The sequence below is a fragment of the Hypanus sabinus genome, chromosome 1 (genome assembly GCF_030144855.1).
Source record: "Hypanus sabinus isolate sHypSab1 chromosome 1, sHypSab1.hap1, whole genome shotgun sequence".
Classification (NCBI taxonomy): domain Eukaryota; kingdom Metazoa; phylum Chordata; class Chondrichthyes; order Myliobatiformes; family Dasyatidae; genus Hypanus; species Hypanus sabinus.
In genome coordinates, this window is record NC_082706.1 from 50,236,610 (window position 1) to 50,255,096 (window position 18,487).

Sequence of the window (18,487 nt, forward strand, 5' to 3'; positions counted from 1 at the left end):
CTCCGCTACTCTGCCCATTGTCACTCCCCCTCTCCATCCACACCCCGTCTTCCCATGCCCACTCACTTCTCCCACAATCCCCTCCCCTCCCCATTATCACATCCCCTAACCCCTTACCTACCCCCATTATCTCAGTCTCCCCTCCCTTATCTCTTTCACCCCTTTCCTTCCTCTCCCTCACCTCTACACCCTGTTAACGCCCCCACTCCCTTTATAACTCATCCCCATCTCTCTCTCTCTCCTTTCACTACACTTCTTCTCACCCCCGACCCTATTTAGCTACCCATTTACACCAACCCCTCCCATCTCCCCTTGTCCATCATCCCATCCCCTCCCTACTTCATCAACTCTCCTCCCCGTCCCTTCACCCTTCCCATCCCTCCAGCACTCTCACTCCTCTTCTCTTCTCCTCCTGCCCCCCTCCAACTTTATGCCCCTCCCCCACTCTCCATTCGCTCTCTCACCCCGCTTCCCGTTCTCCCCTCTTCTCCATTTTGGTAATTATAATTTATGACGCCATTGGCTGCTCACGCTTGAATGACAGACGTTTATCAAATGGAGTCGCAGGACTGAAGGGGCTCCTGGCTTTGTTCATGCCCCGGATGATTGTGCAGAAGTTGTTGACAGTTGCGTGAATGGAGCCGAGTGAATCGCCTGCTTCCAGTGACGGGGACTCCTGGTTCTGGGTCCTCCTGATTTTAGAGGTCATTGTTGTGATCTCACTCTGCTTATGGTGTTACTGTGAGAAAGGTGTCCGTTTACGGGACATCCCCGGACGTCTGTTTGACCGATTTTTCAAATCTTATGGTACGGTCCCGCGGACTCTGTACTGCCAAGGTAAGACTGCACTGTGGTATCGGAGGAATGGAGATCAATCTTACTGAAACATCTCAGACCCTGTGGGTACAGGATAAGATAGTTGTAAGAGAATTCGCTTCCTGAAGGGTCGGGGATTGCAGGTGCTGGGGAACAGGACAGGACGCAATCTGTGGTGATGAGTTGAATGGAGGATTGAATGGATGGCAGGTGTTTTTATGAAGGGAGAGGCACAGGGGGAATGGGCAGGACTGGTCAGTGTGGAGGGGTTTGTGATGGAAAGATGTGGCTATGAACGAAGGTGACCGATGAACGTGTGTTTTGTACTAGTGCAGAGTTACGGTCAGGGCAATGTCCACCACGAAATTGTGAAAAGGCTGAACATTATTGAAGGACAAGGTTTTCCGCTTGTTCTCTTTGTCTACAAAGCGACCCGTGAAACTGAGGATCTCCGCAACGCCCTGCAATGGATTGAAGGTAGGATTTCATTCAAGCCTCTGAGAATTTCGGTGTATTTTTCCCCTTTAGTAACTATCATGTACATTCCCAGTGCAGCGCCGGGAGTGCCCTGTTCTGTAAAAGGACCGTCCACTCTCACTTGACTGAAGGTCTCATTGTTTACAGGTTGCTCAGTTATTCCAGGTCTCCTGGGTTAGTAATTATCATTGATCCAATACTACAGTGATTCATAGAGCTAATATTTCAGACCAGACAGCCCAGCATGAAGCAGGAGACAGACCTTCACCCAGCACAGTTGCGATAAACCACATGAATCTGTGCTGGAAGGTACTTTGAACCTGGAACTGTACAGCACACGAACAGGTCCTTCAGTTCAGTGTGTGTGGCTCTAGTATGATGCAAATTAAACTCTCTGTATAAAAACCTTGCCCCACCCTCGGATCCTCATTAAACTTTACCTCTCTCACTTTAGCATTATATAATAACGCTGTACAACACCAGTGACCCTGGTTGAATTCAACTGCCATCAGTTTGTAGGATGTTTGTAGGTTCTCCAAGTGACTGTGCTTGTTTCCACTGGGTACTTCCATTTCCTTCCACTTTGTAAAGACATTCTTGTTAGCAAATCTTACTAAGTTTTAGAGTCAGAATCTGAATCAAACATTCAGAATTCAAGTTAAAGTTATTATCAATACATATATATATATTCCTGTACCTAATAAAGTAGCCACTAAATGTATGCTCATGGTCTTCTATAGCACATCTCATTCAAGGTTCAAGATGTTATGCATGTTGTTGTTATAACATGTGCTTATCTGAGTTATTGTCCTATTTGTGTTAGCTTGTACCTGTCTGGCCATCCTCCTCTGAACTCTGTCAATAACAGGGCTTTTTCACCCACTCACTGCATGTATGTTTCTTTTCTTGCACCATGCTCTGTAAAGTCTAGATACTGTTGAGCTTTAAAAATCCCAGGAGATAATGCAGTTTCTTATATACCCATCTGGCTTCAGCAATCATTCCATGGTCAAAGTCACATTGATCACAGTTCTTCCCCATTCTGATACCTAAACAACAACCAAACCTCTTGAGCATTCAAAGTTTAAAATACATTTATTATCTAACTATCCAGACATTATCCAACCTTGAGATTTGTCTCCTAACAGGTGGTCACAAATCAAATGAACCAGAAACATTAAAAATGATTGTCAAACACCGAGTCTGCAGAGAGAGGAAAAAAAGATCATGCAAACAATAAACTCAAGCCAATAGTGGTCTGAACTGAAGTCCATGAAGGCAGTCCTGACCGTAGACCCATAGTTAAACACAGAATGGAGCAGTGAACTGAACTGGCCCATCCATTGCTTTGTGTGCCAAGACCCTGACTTTTTCAGTCTGGCCCAATGACTGATTTGTCAGCTAAACATTGGGACCTGTTGCTTCGATACACTTTGTGACCCGAATTGCAGCACCTCAGTTTGTCTTGCACTCAACCTTTCTGATTCGGCCCAGCATTTGTGTTTTTGCAGGAACAACGAGTCAGCTACAGAGAGGAGGTGCAGCGGGTAACGGACGGATGCAGAGCCAACAACCTGTCTCTGAATGTGAACAAAAATGGTTGTTGACTTCAGGAGGGCACTGAGTGACCATTCCTCGCTTAACACCGTTGGCTCCTCGATAAAGAGCATTAAGAGCACCAAATTTCTTGGTGTTCACCTGGCAGAGAACTTCACCTGGTCCCTCAACACCAGCTCCATAGCAAAGAAAGCCCAGCAGCGTCTCTACATTCTGCAAAGGCTGAGGGAAGTCCATCTCCCACCCCCCATCCTCATCAGATTTTTTAGAGATTGTATTGAGAGCATCCTGAGCAGCTGCACCACTGCCTGGTTCAGAAATTGCACCATCTCGGATCACAAGAGCCTGCAGCGGATAGTGATGTCAGCTGAGAAGATCATCGGGGTCTCTCTTCCCGCCATTACCGACATTTACACTACATGCTGCATCTACGTGAAGGACCCCCATGTACCCCTCATACAAACTCTTCTCCCTTCTGCCGTCTGGGAAAAGGCACCAAAGCGTTCGGGCTTTCACGACCAAACTATGTAACAGTTTCTTCCCTGAAGCTATCAGACTCTTCAATACGCAGAGCCTGGACTGACACCTTACTGCCCTATTGTCTTGATGAATATTTATTGTAATGCCTGCACTGTTTTGTGCAATTTACGCAGTCCTGGTATGTCTGTAGTCTAGTGTAGTTTTTTTTCTGTGTTGTTTTTTATATAGTTCAGTGTAGTTTTTGTCCTGTGTCATGTAACACCATGTACCTGAAAAACGTTGTCTTGTTTTTACTATGTATTGTACCAGCAGTTATGGTCGAAATGACAATAAAAAGTGACTTGACATGACTTGAGTTACTGCCATGTGATACATTGATCAGGTTTTGCATTACAGGCAGTTATATGTAATAAAGTGGCCACTAAGTGTACCATTGCTGAGTGTAACCTTCCTTCACAGCCATGGTGACTGTACATATTGGGTCCCCAACCTCAAGGTAGTATATATACTTCGATAACAGCTTTTTACTTTGAATGTTCTTCCAAATGTGAGAATCTAATTCATAAGATTTCTCTCCAGCAGCATACATGCTACTGATATGTGGCTCACCAGCCTACAAATCCCACACTAACCTGGCTTTTCTTATTGGCTTCCTATATGGGACACATCTTAGATTGTGGGAAGAATTAGTTGAGAACCTAAGTCTTCTAGTGACTCTCACATGACAGTTAAGACTGCCTAATAATGATATAATTTGCCTACCACATTGTTGTACTTGTATAACTGTCTTTCTGCTTTATAGTTGAAACTTAACTTGAAGACGGATTGATTCTTGGTTGTTATTTATGATGTGAACTGTGCTTCCTGGAAGGACAGTGGAAGCAGATTATAAGAACCTGACAGAATAACAAGAGCACATGTTGGTCTCTTGGAAGCAGAAGAAAAATACAGTCCAATCAAAGGATTTTTAAACTATATCAAAATGAGATCAGACAGCAAATGTGTAAAGAATGATTTTGGTGTCTGAGAGCATAAATCACTAAATATTAGAAGACAGATACAGCAAGCAGGTAGAGAGGAAACATATATTCTGGGCTTTATTGCAAAGGTGGTGGAGTTTAAGGATATAGAGGAGTTGAACAGTTGCAAAAAGAAAGCCTGAACATTGTGGGTCTGTATTCCTTTGTGTTAATGAGGAATGAAGGGTGACGTTATTCAAGCATATAACAGCCTGAGAGGTGTTAGATGAGAGATGATGGGTTGTTTACACTATTTTGAAATTCGCTAATGAGGGTATGTGGTTAAAAGTCCAGGCATTTAGAATGGACATGTTTAGACATGACTTACTGCAGAATGAGTTGAATCTCTGTACAGGAGGACAGTGGAGAGAGATAACTATTTGAAATATTGCTGAATTGAGGAGTGCAGAAAACTAACACAAAAGTGGAGTTGAGATCACCCATGATGATGTTGATTGAAGGTCAAGATTCAGGGGCTGTGTGACCTAGATATTGCCTTGTGTTCAGAGTCTAATAGTGGCTGAGAGATTAATGAATTGGTATGTCTTTTCATGAAAAATAGGGATGTAGCAGGAAAAAAATGGGCCAGGCATTTTGCTACAATGAGGAACTTAGCAGAGATCAGCATCACTGAAGTGATGTCTGTGGAGGAACTCAGAAAGCTGAAAACAGACAAAATCCCTTAACTTGATAGCTTGTGCATTCATCTGGGACTATGACCTGGTCCCCATGCAATGATTTAGATGATGTTGCATCCATCTGTCTGAGTTTACTGGATGAAAGCCCAACAGAATTGTCAGTTCTGAGATGGTTTGTATGATGTCATGTGGGAAGAGAAAAACTTTTCAAATGGTAAGAAACTGGTCAATATCACACTATTGTTTGAACAGAGAGAATTGATACATTTCCAGTGGGCAATCCTGAAGGGAGGTGTAATTTTAGGAGTAGGGTGAGAGCATCTACCTGCAAATGACCACCTCTGGAGCACTTTGAGGAAGAGCTAAATTCCTCATTGCAGAACAGAAATATCTCCCAGACAGAGGTTGGTGGAGGTTGGAGAGCTCGGGGAGAGAACGAATGATAGACGGTGTGGAAGACCACGATACTTAGGAAACTCAGTCAAGTTTGCTAGTTAAGTCTCCCAACTGTTTTATTTTGTTTTTGTAGGAATGTGGTGTGCTGTAGGAAAAGTTTAAATATTCCAAGGTTAAACAATTTAAATACGGTTTATTTACACATCAGGCAAAGGAGAGAAAAGAGAAGACATCTATGCTGCGATCCTGTTGGAAAAGTGTTTGGATAAACAGAAGAAGCCAGTGGAAGTTGCTCACCAGGGAGTGTTTGACGCTAACACTGTGGCTGTGCGAATTCTCTACCAACAACAGCGGAATGCACCTGATAAGATTCTGGATTGTCCCAGTAACAGGGAGGCGATGGAAAAAGTCAGATGGAGCATCACTGATTTTCAAAAGGAAGAAAGGTTGCAAAGTAAAAATTAAGAGTATTTCCTGTTACCAATATGTGATGTGTAGATAACGATGGCCTTAACCCTTGCTGCTCTGGCTCTTCTGCCCTTGTTCCTCTTATCCATGCTTCTTTTACCTGGCTGCCCTCATCCTGTCCTTATTCCTCTGTGCAATGGATATTTGGGTTTGGGAGGTGATGTTCAAGAATCCTTGAGTTACTGCTGCATACTGGGCAGGGACTGGACATGAGTCCTGGGATCTCTCCACCCTGTGGCATTGTGGGTGGCCCAAACCATCCTCCATCTCATTGATCCAACAGAGGTTGCAAACGTTCTGATTGGTGTAAAAAGCTCATCTAATTCAGTGATGTCCTTTGAAAAGTACAAGTGCTGTCCTCACTTGATCTGGTCCGTAGGCACAGCCATGAGGTCAAGTCTGCAACAGTTTATCTATTTCCCTAAGTTCACTTTACAACCAATGTATGGATACTGAGAAATGATCAAAAATCATTACTGCCCTACATACTTCATCAGTTTGTGGTTCAAGTTCCAAAGAAAGACTGGACAACATCACTTACACACTCGATGTACAGTTCCAAAAGCACATGTTGTAGCTGTCGAGAGTGGATAGCTGGACAGGTGGTGATGAAACAAACTTCCTGGGCCCAGATATTCTTCAGCTGCTGCTCAGTAATGCTTAGCTGCGTGTATCTTCAGTGACACAATCACACATCCTGTACTGAACAGTGTTGTACGGACAGTGTCTACTGCAGGGAGTCAGGACATTTGCCCTCATTGCTTATTTCTGGTGTTTCTGTCCAACACTAGCTTTCTCCCCCTTCTCTCCATCTCACCCTCAATGTATCCCTTTCATCCATTCTCCCTGTCTGATTCTCCAGGTTTTCCCAGTAGAAGGGATTCCACTTCTCTCCTCTTTCTATTCCTTGTTATGTCTGATTTCTCATTGACTGCCTTGTATTAATGACACTGAGTCCAGTGCCAGCCACAATTGGAAGCATATTTGTCCCATCAAACCTGTCTAAAATTGTGAGAACATCCCCCCCAGAAGACCCTCAGCTTTATCTTTCCCAGTCTGTTCAGTGTTTCTAGGCTGAAACCACTCCTTGTAAACTCTTAATGCATTTTCTCCAGAACTGTGTTCAGCTTCCCAAATGTGATCTGACAAATGCTTTTTACAAGGTTAACACAACCCCTCCATTGCCCACTCTGTCCTATTTGACAGGATCTTAGTATCCTGATTAACCTCAGTATTGTGGGTGTTACTGAGCATTGGGCAGACTTGGAATGGGGAAATGTGAATCATATCTGTGTTCCTATTGATCACTATAATGTGCTCTTGTTCTGTAAGGGGAATGTTGGGTTGTGAAATCTGATGGAATCCATTTGTGTTTCCTGTTCCAGCAGGTTCTACAAGAGAAGGCTGGTGATCACCTGAACCACTCAGTGTATGTGGAATTTGCTGCCTGCACTCAGCATCAAATGCACTGCTGCTCCCTATTTCTGCCCTGACCTGTGCTGGACATATCATTGAAGGCAATGGGTCTCGTTTCAAGAAAATCTGACTCCAGAAACAGACTACATCTATGGACGTTCACCCAGAACAGCAGCAATTCTTCACAGCTATTGTGCTGAAAGTTTCTTATGCTCCCTGCTTAGACCTTTTTCTTGTACTCTAATCTTTATTAGTCAAAGAAAAATCCTGTAATCTGTACTCCACTTTGTCACTGAGTTTATAACCTGATAAACCCACCTTCAGTGAAGCCAGAGTCAGCTATCACAAGTGCTATTCAGCAGAATGTTCAACACCATGACCCATTACTTCTGCCTCTACTGTCTCTCCACCCATGCTGCCTATCCCAGCACTATGTGCCCTTACCTGCTGCAATTTTTCTGTGTCCTCCTTGCACTTTTTCCTCCAGTGACCACGTGCCTTTTCAGCCCTCAAGGTATTTGGGACAGGTTGGGATAGATGTGATTGATAGTACTGGAATATGAACAGTCCCAAGAAGGGGAGTTGATACTGAAGTTGCTGGTACTGGTACTGGAGTTGATTGCTTAGCGATTCTTTGTTACTTTTGAAAGTTTTCCCAGTCTTCCAGCTTGTCACTACTCTTGACAAATTTATACATATGAGCTTTTAATTTGATGCATTCCTTTATTTCCTTAGTTACTCATGGTAGGCTCTCCCAACCCTACTGTCCTTGCTTTTAACTGGAATATACTTTTTTTGAGAACTGTGTAAACTCTCTGAAAGTCTTCCACTGTTCCTCAACCAGCCTACCTTCTAACCTGTGTTCCCAATCTACCCTATCCAACTCCTCCCCCATCCATTGTAGGCTCCCATATTTAGGCAAAATACACTGGTTTTGGATCGAACTATTGCACCCTCCATTTGTAAGAGAAACTCAATCATACCATGAAAACTCTTTCCATGAGGATCCCTAATTAGATTGCTAATTTTACCTGTCTCATTGCACAGGACCAGATCCAAGGTAATACATTCCCTTGTGGGTTCAGTAACATGTTGTTCAAGAAAGCCATCAGGGATCCATTCTATGAAGTCATCCTCAAGACTGCCTCAACCAATTTGATTCACCCGATCTATGTGCAAGTTAGTCCCCCATGATAACTGCTATTCCATCGTTACATGCCTCAGATATTTCTCTCTTTATTACCTGTGCCACTGTAATATTATTATTCCATTGCCAATATACAGCTCCCACAAGCATTTTTTCCCTTTATTATTCCTAACCTCTACCCAGATGGATTCAGCATTCTGCTCCTTACATCTTATATCACCTCTTGCTATTCCCCTGATCTCATCCTTAACTACCCCACCTCCCTTAACTTCCTGCCTATCCTTCCATATTACCTGATATCCTTGGATATTTAATTCATAATCCTCTCTAACCTTCAACCACATCTCTAATGGCCAATAAATCATTACCCTTCGTACTGATTTGTGCCACAAAGTCCACTGACCATATTATGAATACTATGGGCATTCAGATAAAGTGCACTTACACTAATTGTGCCTTCACAATCTAGTAATAATTGTCTCTTATGCACTTCACTGTTCTACAGTCCACCCTTACTTTTCTCTTTTTTTTAACTTTTGCTTTTTCTTTATCTTTATCCACCTTCTCCTCCACTGATCCCCTGATGAGGACTACACGGACCTCTGCTTTCCTCCTCCTGCAGTCAATTATCATCTCCTTGCTCTTGCTGACATTGAGTGAGCTGTTGTGGCATCACTCAGCTAGATTTTCAATCTCCCTCCTATATGCTGATTTGTCATCACCTTTGAGTTGGCTAATGAAACTGGTGCTGTCAGGAAACTTATATATGGCATTGGAGCTGCACTTATCTTCACAGTTGAAAGTTTAAAGCGAGTAGAGCAAGAGGTTGAGCACACAGCCTTGTATTGCACCTTTTCTGACGAATGTTGTGGTGGAGGAGATGCCAATTCCAATCTGACTGGTACCTGCAAATGAAAAATTTAAGAGCCTAACTGCATAAGGAGGTATATAGGTCAACGTCTTGAAGCTTCTTGAAGCTTATTTTGAGATCAGAAAGTTGTGCCATTAACACTTTTAGGCTGTGTACATTGGAGTTTAGAAGAAAGTGGGTTCATCTTAAACGTCTAAGACTCTGGTTTGACAAGGGAGCTTTTGGAATGTTCTCATCACTGTCTGGGACAAGAGACATAAATGGAGATAATAGGCAGGTGGTTTAAATCGGATGTGTCAGAATTTGTCATGGAATGCCAAATTTTGCTTGGAGTCTCCCATCCCTTTGAAGCTCTTCCCTTCCTCAGGGAGAAAATAATTGTGACTGTGTGTGATCTTAGAGTCAGATTTATTGTAGAAGAAGGAACAAGCATTGACGTAACACTTTCTTTATCCTTGCCATATTCTGCCCTTTTCTACCACTAAAGGTCACTAGAGTTGTTATCATTATGATGGGAAATACATGGTGGTGCATAGCAGCCTCCCACAAGCAGCAGTGAGGCAATGAACTGGGGATCCCACTGACAACATTATCCAGTACATGGTGAGTTCCCTTGCTTTGTGTGACATGGTATGTGTGGAACTGTCTGTACAACCAATGGGGGTGGGGGGTGTTGGAATGTCCCAGCAGAGAAGCTGCATCACTCTTACTGCTACACATCCTGTGGAAGGCATGAGTGACACTAGTAGGGATTGGGAGGACTGACACAGACCGCATCACTCTTACACCACCAGGAACACATGGAGACAGGAAGGTAGGCACAGTCCCTGTTGGAAGGTGCTGAACCAAGGGCTAATTGCCATGGATGTTATTCGATAGGGTCAGTTGAGAATCTGCAGGGCAGTGAGATCCCATGAGTACAGAGCAAAGCACTGGGTTCTTGGCTCTGGAACTAATATGGCCAAAGGGGTGGATGGTTCACTAAAGGGCCTCTACAACCTCCTAATTACAAGCCCCTGGAGTTTGGCTGCGGTATTTTAGCAGTGGCCTCTCTGTTTCCAAGGAAGTGATTCTGTGTGATCTGAGACGGTGGAGTGATCCTGATTTTGCCAAGATCCATACCACACTCCCTAGATACATCCAATTCACCACTGGCCACTATACTCCTCCCTGCCTCTATGAAAATCATTGTACTCCTCCACACATCCCCCTCCAGTTCCGGAACATCTCCATCCCTATTGCCTCCTGTCTTAAAACAACACAACCCCCATCACCGTCACTTTGAGTACTCGTGTTCCTACGTCCCTCCCCAGTCTGTGAAGTGAGACCGAGCACCTCTCTTTCTCACTCTGAAGAATTACCTCACACTCTGTTTTGCAGTGTCATCGGAAAATCCATTGTGAAGGCAAGACATTTTGTAGTGTGACGGGTCAGGGGTTCCCTTATGTTCTATTTGTCCACAGAGTGTGCAGTGGTCAGAAAGGCTCACAATGGGTCACATCCTTCTCCAGCTCCTGCAACCGTCTCTGATCCCAGAGGGATAGCAACAGAAGAAATGAAATTATAGGTCAATTATTTGGACCTGTAGTTTCAAAGATGTTGGAGTCAATTGTTCAAGATGTGACTGGGATGTGATAAAATACGTCATCTATAGTCATAGTTTAAGGGAAAATCTTGCCTGATTGTTGGAATTCTTAGAAGATATAACAAGCAGGATAGAGAAAGTCAATCAGTGGTTGTTGTGTACTGATTTTCAAAAGCCCTTTGACAAGGTGCCGCATATGATGCTGCTCAACAGTTTAGTAGCCTATGGTATTACAGGAAAGATACCAACATTGTGAAAGCATTGGCTGATTGGCAGGAGCAAGTTCTTTCTGGTTGGCTGCCAGTGAATACTGATGTTCCACATTGATCTCTGTTGGAACCGATTCTGCATGATGAAATTGATGGTTCTGTGGTTAGATTTACAGATGCTTTCAAAATAGATAGAGGGCATGTACTTTGGAGGAAGTAGAGAGGCTCCAGAAGGACAGTGAAATTTGGAGTATAGGCAAAGAAGTGGCATAATGACAGTGTCAGGAAGTGTCTGCCTATGCACTTTGGAAGAAGAAATAAAAAGATATACCATTTTCTAAATGGAGAGAAAATTCAAAAATCTAAGGTGCACAGAGACTTGGGAGTCATCATGCAGGATTTCCTGAATATTAATTTGCAGCTTGAGTCAGTTGTAAGAATGGCAAATGTGATGTTAGCATTCATTTCATGAGGTATACATTATAAAAACAAGAATACAGTGTTGAGAGTATTTATAAAGCACTGGCGCGTCTTCAATTGCAATGTTGTGAGCAGTTTTGGGCCCTTTATCTAAGAAGGAATGTGCTGACATTGGAGAGTGTTTAAAGAAAGGTCAAGAATATGCTTCTGAATTTGAAAGGCTTGTCATATGAGGTGTAAATGATGGCTCTGGGACGTTACTCAGTGGAGTCTGAGGGATGACCTAATAGAGACATTACATTTTGAAAGGCCTTAATAGAGTGGATGTGGAGAGGATGTTTCCTTTGGTGAGGGAATCTAAGACCAGAGGACAGAGCCTCAGAATTGTGAGCATCCTTTTGCAATGGAGATGAGCAGGAATTTCTTGATTCAGAGCGGTGAATCCATGCAATTTATTGTCACGGGTGTCTGTGGAAGACAAGTTATTAGGTATATTTAAGGCAGCGATTGATACATTCTTAATTAGTGTGAGCATGAAGGGATACAGGGAGAAGGAAGGAGATTGGCGCTGAGAGTGAAAATGGATCAGTGATGATGAAATGGTGGAACAGCCTCAACTGGCCAAGAAGTCTGCTCCTGTATTTTATTGTCTTATGATAAACACTTGTCCCTGGCAGGACTATATTGAAACCATGATTGCACACTCCGTTCACACACAAACACATGATCAAACACAATAAATCACATTGTTAAGTTATTGAAAACAGGACAGAGGTGGATCTTATCCCCAAAAACGATGAGAGGCAGGAGTTGAAAAAGTTAAAAGCCTGGTGGCAGGCATATAGCCCCTTCTTAATGTCATCACAACAATGGAGATTGTTGTCGACTTTAGAAGGTCTCTCACCACTCACAATCAAGACCAGAAGACCATAAAATATAGGAATAGAATTCTACCATTGGGGCAATCAAATCTAGTCTACCATTTCATCATGGCTGATCCAATTTTCCTCTCAGCCCCAATCTCTTGTTTCTCCCCACATCCCTTCATGATCTGACCAAACATGAATCCATCAACCTCTGCCTTAAATATACATGAAGTCTTGGCCTCCACAGTTGTCTGTGGCAAATAATTCCACAGATTCACCACTCTCTGGCTAAAAAAAATTTCCTCCTCATTCTGTTCTAAAAGTTCATCCCTGTAATCTGAGGCTATCATTTGGTCTTAGAATCTTCCACCACAGGAAACAACCTCTCCACATCTACTCTGTCAAGTCCTCTCACCATTCGATAGTTTTCAGTGGGGATACCTCTCATTCTTCCGAATTCCTGTGAATACAGGCCCAGGTTCATCAAATGCTCTTTATATGACAAGTCATTCAATTCTGAAATCACTTTTGTGTATTTCCTTTGTATCCTCTCCAGTTTCAGCACATCCTTTCTAAGATAAGGGGTCCAGATCTGCTTAGGATACTACAAGCGAGACCTCTCCAGTGTTTCACAACATTTCAACGTTACATCCCTGCTTTTATATTCTAATCCTCTTGAAACTAATGCTAACATTGTCTTTGCCTTCCTCACCACAGACTCAAGCTACAAAGTAACAATTGGAGGACCCTGCTCAAGGACTCCCAAATCCCTTTGCACCTTATTTTTCCTATTTTCTCTTTATTTAGAAAATAGTCAACCCTTTCGTTTCTTCTTCCAAAGTTAATGACCATAGAATTCCTGACATTGTATTGCATCTGCCATTTATTCACTTATATTCCTAAACTATCTGTCCTACTATTGCCTCTCTAATGCCACAAAGCTACCTGCCCCTCCACCTATCTTCACATCATATGAAAACGTTTTAATGCAATCTATTCCATCATCCAAATCATTGACATACTGTAAAAAGCATCAGTCCCAACATAGGCACTTGTGGAGCACCACAAGACACCAGAAGCCAGCCAGAAAAGGCTCCCTTTCTTTCCACTCTTTGCCTCCTGCCAATCAGCCACTAGTTTATCTGAGCTAGAATCTTTCCTGTAATACCATGCGCTCATAGCTTGTTAACCAGCTTCATGTGTGGCACAGGTAAAAGTCTTTCTGAAAACCCAAGTACACAACATCAATCAAATCTCCTTTGTCTGTCCTGCTTTTTACTTCTAAAAATTCCAATAGATTTGTCAGGCAATATTTTTCCCTTGAGGAAACCATGCTGAAAATGTCCTATTTCATCATCTGTCTCCAAGTCCTCTGAGACCTCATCCTTAATCATCGACACAACTTCTTCCTAACTACTGTGGTCAGATTAACTGGCCTTTAGTTTCCTTCCTTCTGCTTTTCTCCCTTCTTGAAGAGAGGACTAACATTTACAATTTTCCATTCCTCTGGAAACATACCATGGTTAATTGATTCTTGAAAGATCATTATTAATGCCTGCACAATCTCTTCAACCAATTTTCAAAACCCTGCTGTATACATCCTCTTCCAGGTGACTTACCTACTTTCAGACTTTCCAGTTTTCCCAAGTACCTTCTTCCTAGTTATAGTAACTTCACACACGTCATGCACCATGACACCTGGATCTTCCACCATACTGCTAGTGTCTTCCACGGTGAAGACTGATGCAGATTACTTATTCAGTTGGTTCACCATTTCATTGTACCACATTACTACCTCTGCAGCATTGTTTTCCAGTGATCCAATATCCCTCTTGCCTCTCTTTTACATTTTATGTATCAGAAGAAAATGTTGGTATCCTCTAATATTATTGGCTAGCGTACTTCTGTATTCCATCTTTCCTTTTTAATGATTTTATTTTGGTATTTGAAAGCTGCCCAATTCTTCAACTTCCCACAAATTTTGCTCTATTATATGCCCTCACTTTAGTTTTCATATTGGCTTTGACTTTTCTTGTTAGCCACAGTTGTGTCACTTTTACATTAGATTACTTCTTCCTCTTAGGGATGTATATACCTGAAGAGGAAGATGTATCCTGCTAGTGTTCTTTTCCAATCAATTCTGGTCAACTCTTCCCTTATGTCTCTGTAATTCCCATTACTCCACTGTAATGCTGATAGATTTGACTTTAACTTCTTCTCAAATTACAGGGTGAATTTGATCATATTATGATCACTTCCCAGGAGTTCTTTTACCTTAAGCTTTCTTCACATTGGTGGCACAACAGTGGAAGCTGCACACAGTTTCAAAGTTCTGGGAGTGAACACTTTACACAATCTCTGATGTATCTGGAACACATACTACACAGTCACAAAAGCTCACTAGCAGCTTAACAGCTCCAAATTTGAGGAAGCTGAAGATACTTCCATGCTCACGTCATTATACAAATGTGAAGTGGTGAGCATCCTAGCAAGCTGCATTACTGCATGGTATGAAAACTGCACTGTGACAAACAGGAAGACTCAACAAAGTGTAATCCAGTTTGCCCAATGCATCGCCGGCACCAGCCCACACTCCATTAATGACCAATATACAGAAAGTCGCATCATGCAATATGACATGCACCATGGTAAAGGACCGACTGTCCCACTTCCATCAGGGAGATGGCTACCTTGCATCCATGTCAGGACATCTTGTTCAGTAACCTTACTAACTCACCCATCTACATTTTATTCCAGGTCATTTATATACATCATAAATAGCAGAGCTCCTGCAGAAAATCATTAATCACAGATATTCAGGGGGAATAAGCCCCTTTGACCACAAGCTACATTCTTCTTTGTGTAATCAATTTCTGAATCAAAGCACACGATTCACCATGGAGCTTATGAACCTTAATCTTCTCGATCAGTCTTCTATGAGGAACATTGTTTAACACCTCATTAAAATCCATGTAGGCACGCCTTCTCATGCCTAGTCCTGTTCCTGGTAGTTCAGTGTCTGTGTCTTGCTTTTGGGTCCACTCCCAATGCCCCTCTTGTGACTTTCTTACCACAGACATTGAACTGACCATCTATAGTTCCAGGGTTATTCTTGATACCATTCTTATAGCAAAATACAATTACCATGGGTAGGAACAGAAACAAGGTGTCATGTGGGACTGATGAAATTTTATCACAATTGCACCTGGGAGCTCCTTCTCTGGGGGGGGGGGGTCAATAAAAAAAACTTCCCACTGATCTCCCTCCTGGCCACTTGCAAGCGGATCTGCCCCTACACCTCCCCTCTCACAAACAGTCCTACTAGACACTTCCATCTCACATCAAGATGGCCTCAAATCCTTCCGCTTCTTTCTGGACACCAGACCTAACCAGTTCTCCACCACCTCCACTCTCCTCCATCTGGCAGAACTGGTACTCACTCTCAATTTCTGCTTTGCTCCTCCCACTCCTTTGTAGTTGTAGCTATGGGCACTCGCATGTGTCCCACCTATGCCTGCATTTCTGTCGGTTATGTGGAATAGTCCATATTCCAAACCTACTCTGGTATCGCACCACATCTTTTCCTAATCTACATCGATGATTGCATTGGTGCTGCTTCCTGCACCTATTCCGAGCTCATTGATTTCATTAACTTTATGTCCAATTTCCACCCTGCACACATTTATCTGGTCCATTTCTGTAACCTCCCTCATTTCTCGATCTCTGTCTCCAACTCTGGAGAGAATTTATCCACTGATATCTCATAAAAACCCACTGATTCTCAGTTACCTGGACTATACCTCTTCCCTGACTGTCATCTGAAAATGCCATCTCCTTCTCTCAATTCCTCCATCTCCAATGAATCTGTTGTCAGGATGAGGCTTTTCACTACAGAACTAAGGAGACGTCCCATCAGACCATAAGACTAAGGAGTAGAATTAGGCCGTTCAACCTATTGAGTCTGCTCCACCATTACATCACGGCTGATCCTGGATTCTACTCAATCCCATGCACCTGCCTTCTCATCATAGTCTGTGATATCCTGGCCGATCAGGAAGTAATCAACTTCCACCTTAAATATACCCACAGACTTGTCCTCCACCAGTCTGCGGCAGAGCATTCCGCAGATACACTACCTTGTGGCATAAAATATCCTCCCTACCACTGTTCCAAAAGGTCACCCTTCAAATTTGAGGCTCTGCCCTCTAGTTCTGGATACTCCCACCACAGGAAACATGCTTTCCACATCCACATCTACTGCTTTCAACTTTTGGTAGGTTTCAATAAATTCCTCATTCATCTAAATACCAATCACTACAGGCCCAAAGCCTCCAAACATCTCTCATATGTTAACCCCTTCATTCCCAGAATAATCCTTGTGGAGCTCTTCTGGAATGTTTACAATGATAACACATACTTTCAGATATGGGGCCCAAAACTGTTGACAATTCTCCAACAGCAACCCAAAACTGTTGACAATACTTCAACAGCAACAAAGGTATCAGGAGATCCATAGAAACATAGAACACTACAGCACAGTACAGGCCCTTCAGCCCTCCATGTTGTGCTGACCCATATAATCCTTTAAAAAAAAGTACTAAACCCACACTACCCCATAACCCTCCATTTTTCTTTCATCCATGTGCCTGTCCAAGAGGCTCTTAAATACCCCGAATGTTTTAGCTTCCACCACCATCCCTGGCTAGTCATTCCAGGCACTCACAACCCTCTGTGTAAAAAAAACTTACCCCTGATGACTCCCTTAAACTTCCCTACCTTAATTTTCTACATATGGCCTCTGGTGTTTGCTATTGGTGCCCTTCAGAAGCAGGAGTCACTTCAGATAAGAAGTAGGAGAGGATTCTGGAAACAACTAACTCAAACTGATTTGTTATTGTCTTCTAGTGGAAGGAATGGAGGTGGCTAATTAGTGAGATTGTTCTCCAATCTATATTTTTTGCAGGATCTTGTGAACAGGAATCCATGGATCAAAGGAAGTAAAAGTGAATACAGTGAGGCCCCTACTATAAAGTGCTGAATTGGTGCTGAAGATCAGATCATCGACCTTAAGGGAAATTATCCTGCAGCTCAGGTAGAAATCGGCAGGTATGACTGTGGGCATCACTCATCAGTAAAAGCGCTGATCACACCAAAACAGAGCGAAAAGCTGCAGCCCACTCTCAGCTCAGAAAGTGAGGATTGACAATGTTATTGGTATTGATTGCGGTGACAGTGTATGAGACAATGCACTATAATAGTGAGAATGATTGGGGAAACAGCCTGCCTCCCTCAGGATCTGTTCAGGAGGAAGAGGAACCTCCAGCACCCACTGCCCCTATGTGACCTGCACTCACAGTGAAAGTTCAGGAGACACCAGAGCTAGAGGGACCGGATGTGTAATGGTATTTGACCCCTTTTGACATGGCTGAATTGAGTGCTATAGCTGCAAATATATCAAACTGTGGGCTGGGAGATGTGGAAAAATATTCATAATTTTGAAGTTTTTTAGGTAGTTGATCTTATAATGTGATGAAATGGAACTTGTAGAATCCCAGAATGCTTTGCTGTAAGCTAAATTTTTATGTAAGAGGAGGCATGTAATGTCTTGGTTATTGTTCATTGTGGAAATAAAGGGAAGTTGATGTACTGTGTGAACTTGAGTACTGTAACTGCTAAGTGGAGGAGCTGGCTCCCAGAATAGATAACAGCCACAGCATAGCCTGAACACTTGCATATAGAATGAATGTTGTAAAGTGTAAAACAGAAGCAACCTGCTATCCATTGAGGAGTGGAGGTGCTCCTCCTTGCAAGCAATAAACATGCCTTTGGACAGATCAACTCCGTGTATTTTTCGGTTCTTTGTAATAAGACCTAATGAAAAAAAACATGATAGAATTTGGAGATTCCTCTGAGATCACTTGCCTCAGCATAGAAGCTGGCTGGGAGAATCCCAGTGATGGGGTTGTCTGAGTGAAATTCCCTGAGAATAGTGATCACCAAAGAGTTAATTGCTTTCTGCTTCCGGTGGTTTTCCCTCTCGGAGTCAGGCCTCGGGTTTCTATTTCATGACTGCCCTATACGATGCAGTCTATATAATGGTTTAGAGGATCGGTTTCTTTTCC

The 18,487-nt window shown here is 42.8% G+C and overlaps 1 protein-coding gene across 4 annotated transcripts; it reads left to right on the top strand.

The window, feature by feature from the left end:
* Nucleotides 1–609: 609 nt before the first annotated feature.
* LOC132393642 (uncharacterized) lies at nucleotides 610–18,016 on the top strand. 4 transcript variants are annotated; one of them, XM_059969057.1, is made up of 5 exons: nucleotides 610–837; nucleotides 1,147–1,293; nucleotides 5,592–5,837; nucleotides 7,237–9,888; nucleotides 17,329–18,016. In XM_059969057.1, exons 1-4 carry the CDS (start codon nucleotides 636–638, stop codon nucleotides 7,260–7,262), a joined length of 621 nt encoding a protein of 206 aa, XP_059825040.1. In that variant the 5' UTR covers nucleotides 610–635; the 3' UTR covers nucleotides 7,263–9,888; nucleotides 17,329–18,016. The 4 variants fall into 4 exon arrangements, with proteins under 4 accessions (XP_059825040.1, XP_059825051.1, XP_059825045.1 ...); XM_059969068.1 differs by having other exon boundaries at nucleotides 7,240–9,888; XM_059969062.1 differs by having other exon boundaries at nucleotides 5,592–5,829.
* Nucleotides 18,017–18,487: the final 471 nt, after the last annotated feature.

Coding starts and splice junctions, on each gene's coding strand:
- LOC132393642 (XM_059969057.1), top strand. CDS start 636: ATGGAGCCGAGTGAATCGCCTGCTTCCAGTGACGGGGACTCCTGGTTC. Junction 838..1,146: donor GCGGACTCTGTACTGCCAAG/GTAAGACTGCAC, acceptor GTTTTGTACTAG/TGCAGAGTTACGGTCAGGGC. Junction 5,838..7,236: donor AAAGGAAGAAAGGTTGCAAA/GTAAAAATTAAG, acceptor TTCCTGTTCCAG/CAGGTTCTACAAGAGAAGGC.